Source organism: Bison bison, unplaced genomic scaffold (assembly GCF_000754665.1).
Source record: "Bison bison bison isolate TAMUID 2011002044 unplaced genomic scaffold, Bison_UMD1.0 scf7180017845629, whole genome shotgun sequence".
Lineage (NCBI taxonomy): Eukaryota > Metazoa > Chordata > Mammalia > Artiodactyla > Bovidae > Bison > Bison bison.
In genome coordinates, this window is record NW_011476202.1 from 3,444 (window position 1) to 8,853 (window position 5,410).

General features: G+C 37.5%; 1 protein-coding gene across 1 annotated transcript; it reads right to left on the reverse strand.

Annotated features, from left to right (window-relative positions):
• Window positions 1–3,580: 3,580 nt before the first annotated feature.
• Window positions 3,581–4,516, reverse strand: LOC104985799 (olfactory receptor 52J3-like). The gene has a single exon (XM_010836166.1). The coding sequence runs from the start codon at window positions 4,514–4,516 to the stop codon at window positions 3,581–3,583; it is 936 nt and encodes a 311-aa protein (XP_010834468.1).
• Between the last annotated feature and the right edge of the window lie 894 nt (window positions 4,517–5,410).

A 5,410-nucleotide genomic window follows, 5' to 3' on the forward strand; every position in this document is an offset into this window, starting at 1 on the left:
GCGCTCAGCCTTCTCCACAGTCCAACTCTCACACCCATACATGACCACAGGAAAAACCATAGCCTTGACTAGACGAACCTTTGTTGGCAAAGTAATGTCTCCACTTTTGAATATGCTATCTAGGTTGGTCATAACTTTCCTTCCAAGGAGTAAGGGTCTTTTAATTTCATGGCTGCAGTCACCATCTGCAGTGATTTTGGAGCCCAGAAAAATAAAGTCTGACACTGTTTCCACTGATACCATGTTTATTTCCATTATCCATATGGAAAACTTGAGCTATATAATTTTAGCAACAACAAAGAATTTGAACCCAAATGTGTTATTCAAAAATCTATATTATTATTCAATGTATTATACTGCCTTCTTTCTCTGTATTTAGATCTTGAGCTTATTTCATGTCTCAATAAGCATGTTAAAGTTTACTGAAGTGTATTATAAGGTCTTCACTTATACCTTTGCATCTAACTACATACACGGACTTCCCTGGTGGCTCAGATAGTAAAGCGTCTGTCTACAGTGCGGGAGACCAGGGTTCAATCCCTGGGATGGGAAGATCCCCTGGAGAAGGAAATGGCAATCCACTCCAGTACTAACACCTGAAAATACATATATGAGGGGTAGGAAGTGCTTCTTCAGAATGCCTACTAAGAACACACCTCATACCTACCTTTCATTTCAGTGTATGGGTCTCTCTAACCATAAGAATAATCTTGGTTTCTAATTTTTAGATATAGCTGCCAGGCTGAGGAGTTGATATCCACAAAATCAATTTGTTTGCATGGTTCTGCTTTAAGCTGATATCTGACTCGTGATGTGTGGGTATCTCTTTTTCATGTTCTCACTTATTGGGTGCAGAAGACAATTCCAGGCTTTTTACTCTGATACTACCTGAAGTCAAGCCACCTTGTTCTATACTGCCACCACTTCTTATTTAGAATAGGAACATCTGGAACTTGTGGCAAAGTATTATGGAAAAATGAATGAGAATTACTTATATAGTGATAACTAAAATTTCTCACTTGAAAAAATTGATGGAATGTCCATGTTAAGTGAAGTGTTATTTTTTCAACCAGCCAAACCTTCTGATTCTCACTCTGGCTTTACTACTGAGATCAAATGCTAGACTGAAGACAGTGCTGCTTCTAGGTCAGGAAAGGAGTTCCAAGGGAGTCCAATGCACTATGCTAACCTGCTGGAATGACAATTCCTAAAGTCAAACCACGGGAAAAAATCAAAGAAGCCTAACATTTTTGTTTTGTTTAGAGTAGGGTGAATGTGAGAGTTGGACTGTGAAGAAAGCTGAGCACCGAAGAATTGATGCTTTTGAACTGTGGTGTTGGAGAAGACTTTTGAGAGTCCCTTGGACTGCAAGGAGATCCAACCACTCCATTCTGAAGGAGATCGGTCCTGGGTGTTCTTTGGAAGGAATGATGCTGAAGCTGAAACTCCAGTACTTTGGCCACCTCATGCAAAGAGTTGACTCATTGGAAAAGACTCTGATGCTGGGAGGGATTGAGGGCAGGAGGAGAAGGGGACGACAGAGGATGAGATGTCTGGATGGCATCACGGACTCGATGGAGGTGAGTCTGAGTGAACTCCGGGAGTTGGTGATGGACAGGGAGGCCTGGCGTGCTGCAATTCATGGAGTTGCAAAGAGACGGACACAACTGAGCGACTGAACTGAACTGAACTGAACTACAAACCATTGTACTTAGAAAATGAATGCTTAATTAACTAATCTTTGGAAAGTTAAATCAGAAAGCGTAAAAATGTGAAAAAAAGAAAGTATTGAAAATGTGAAATTTTTAAAAAGTGATCAAAAGCAAAGATCAAGAAAGCAGAATTATGTTATAATTGATTACAATCCTTCTACCCAATAATTTTATACTAAATTATACAACCTGGATAAATGATCTAAAAATGTACCAAGAAGAAAATGAAAGCATAGGTAGTATATTTCTACTTAAAAATGAATATCATTATCTATTCATAGAGGAATATGTAAATAAAATCAATGCTACTTAAAAAATACATAGTAAGGTTTCTAACTAAATTAACATGATCTAACTAAAATAGTGTAATTGGTTATAAAGCAAAAAATTCACATACTGTAATGTCAAAAAACACACCATAAAATTTGCCTCTGGAAAAATAGGAGAGATCTATTGGAACAGTGTTAAAGATGATTTAAACTTTAATTTAATAAGCATTACCTTTGAGATTACTGCAGTGTTAAAATTCATTAATTCATGAGTTGTAGGAAGAAAATATATTTATTATATTTTTACTTTAATTTTTTTAAAGTCTGAAGAAGAAATTAATTTGTTAACGATAGAAAATAATGTGACAAGTCAGATGCTGCAAAACCCCATTGTTTGGTCTAAGGAAATCTTATTGTAGAATCAGTTGAAAGTCCTTGGTCATGAGGAAGTTGAGTAATCATCGATTGATTGGATAACTTGAATGTTAATCAGGAAGGCACTAGAAATAGATCATGGGTTTAAGATGAGAAGTCTTGGACTTGAGGATGGAGTATTTTATGATGAAGTGTAGACTGAGAGAACAGCCAGTGAAGTGATAAAGACCAGCATGTATCACATAGATAGAAATGCTATGTGTAATTTAACTACAATACCACCCTTATATTATGGGTCTGAGTATAGACAGTTCACTGAAATGACATGGATGGTATTAGTGAGAAAGACTGTTGAAATTTTATGTTTGTTTTGGCTACCAATTCTCTGAATCTTACATAGTTGGCTGACCTGTCCACTTCAGCTACAAATTTAGTAATGATTTTATTTTGAACTGGACAGAGCATAGGCGATCAGCAGTCCTGGCCACGTGCAGTATGAGTCAGTCATCCCCTGGTGATCACCTCTCTCCTTCCTTAGCTCATAGGTTGCCAAAGCCCATGAACTTGGCTTTTTTTAAGGGCGCAAGAGAATGCAAGCTCCATAAGAACAGACGTTCATTTTATTTTGGTTCATTTATCATCCTTAATGATAAGAATCATGGAATCAGTGGACATGAACTTGGGAAAACTCTGGGAGATAGTGAGGGACAAGGAGGCCTGGCATGATGCAGTCTATAGGGTCACAAAGAGTCGGACACAACTTGGCGACTGAACAACAATGATAAGAATGATTCAATACATACAATAAACATAAAATGAGTGTAAATTAAGAGAATAAAAAATATGAATGAGTGAGTGAATGGACACAGGCTACTGGGTCAAAGTCCCAGTACCACATTTCTCTAATTAAAGAGCTAAAAACACACCATTTATACATTCTTTGCCTAGAAAAGAAGTAGTTTCATGCTATCAAGAACAAAGTACAATGACATACAAATAGAGACCACAACAGCTTCCTTTCAAGTTAGCCTATTAACCTTTGAACTGAAGCTCCAATAAAGTTTCCACAAGTCCTAGAACCCATTAGTCAGCAGTTAGGAATAAATCAACTTGTGTTGCAATCTGGCAGCAATAGATCAGGACCAGGAGATATTTGTTAAAGCAAGAATACGCATATCTTCCTTGAGAGATCAAAATCCTTAATAAAACAATATGGTAAGTGTCTTATTTTTTAATAAAGGCACGGAGCACAGGCTCCCATATCTGTTTGGTCTTTATACCATAAATGATGGGGTTGAGTGAGGGTGGGATAATCAAATAGAGGTTGGCAACAAGAATATGAATATAGCGAGGTATTTTGTGTCCAAATCGGTGGGTAAGGAAGGAGAAGACTGAAGGGATACAGAAAATACAGATGACCCCAATATGGGACCCACATGTGCTTAGGGCTTTTAGTCGTGCATCTTGGGATGGGAGACAGAAGACAGCCCTGAGAATATAAACATAGGAGATGCCAATAAGGACTAGGTTTAGGAAAAAGAAGGAAACAACAAAAAGTCCATAGATATCATTAATTCGGATATTTCCACAGGACAGTTTTGCAATTCCCATGTGTTCACAGTAGGAATGAGGTATTATATAAGCCTGGCAAAATGGTAGGCGATAGACGAGATAGATCATGGGAAGTGTAAGCAGAACTGGACGAATTACAATGCACATGCTGATGCCCATGAGCACCCGGGATGTCAAAATGGTCGTGTAGTGGAGTGGAGCACAGATCGCCACATAACGGTCAAAGGCCATCGCCAGCAAGACTTCAGCTTCCATGCCAGTAAAAGCATGGATCAGGAACATCTGGGCCACACAAGCTCCAAAACTAATCTCGTGAGCATCAAACCAGAAGATACCCAGCATACGGGGTACTGAGGTTGTTGAAAGGGCCAAATCAATTGTTGAAAGGATGGCCAGGAAGTAGAACATGGGCTCCTGGAGGGTCTTCTCCGTCTTGATGACCAGCAAAATTGTGACATTTCCCAGTAAAGCCACAAGGTAAACAGAGCAGAAAGGCAGAGAGATCCAGCCATGGACCTCTTCCAGACCTGGGATTCCAATGAGGAAAAATGTGGTTGGGTGAAAAATGCTACTATTGTGATAAAACATCCCTCCAAGTCACAGAGTAGAAGAAGTTGTCACTCCTAGAGGGAGGAAGAAAAAAAGAAATTTCAGTAAGAACTGGTTATGAAAATGATTAGCTTAGTGTTTCAATATATTGTGAAATGAAAACTTTTGCTTTGGAGGATCTATTAATTCTTTTTCATATTCTAAATCAAGTCATACTCGTTTGAATGGTCCAGTCTCAAAATAGGTAATCCTTATAAACACTTAATCCTGTTTTTTTTTTTTTTTTTTATCATCTAAGGTTTATCATCAAGCCCTGGGCAGAATAGAAAACATAAATCATAGCATGAAGTATGGAATCATTTAATATTCTCTATATCTTTTTTGAAATCCCATACTGAAAAGGGACACATGAAAAGCCAAAGATACACATATGAGAATGCAGACATAACCCCAAAAGAGAGAGGCAGATGAGAAAGTAGTCATAGGCATGAATGCACACAACACTTCCATAATTAGAAAAGGCAGAATTTCTCTAAAGATTTATTTATCATTTTGACATACAGAAAATTCCAAGATCAAACAGTTTTCTGTAAAATGACAGAAGCAAAATATCAGAGATATATATTATTATAAGAAAAAAAAAATACAGACATTCTGAGATACCTGGCCAAGAGCAGACTCAGGTGGATACATACCTCTGTACTTGAAAGATCCCTGAAAGAAAGATAATAATAAAAAGATAATAAACTTCTGTAGATTTTCATTGATGTCTCTATTTTCTCAGTCATTTCATTTAATAGTGTTCATTTTCGATTGTTATGAATATATTGGTTTCTAGTTGTATGTGACAAATTCTGCATTCACTGTTCACTCTACATCAGCTCCTCTGAGAAAACCTGATAATTTTATCACTGCTTCAGAACTGGCATGTAC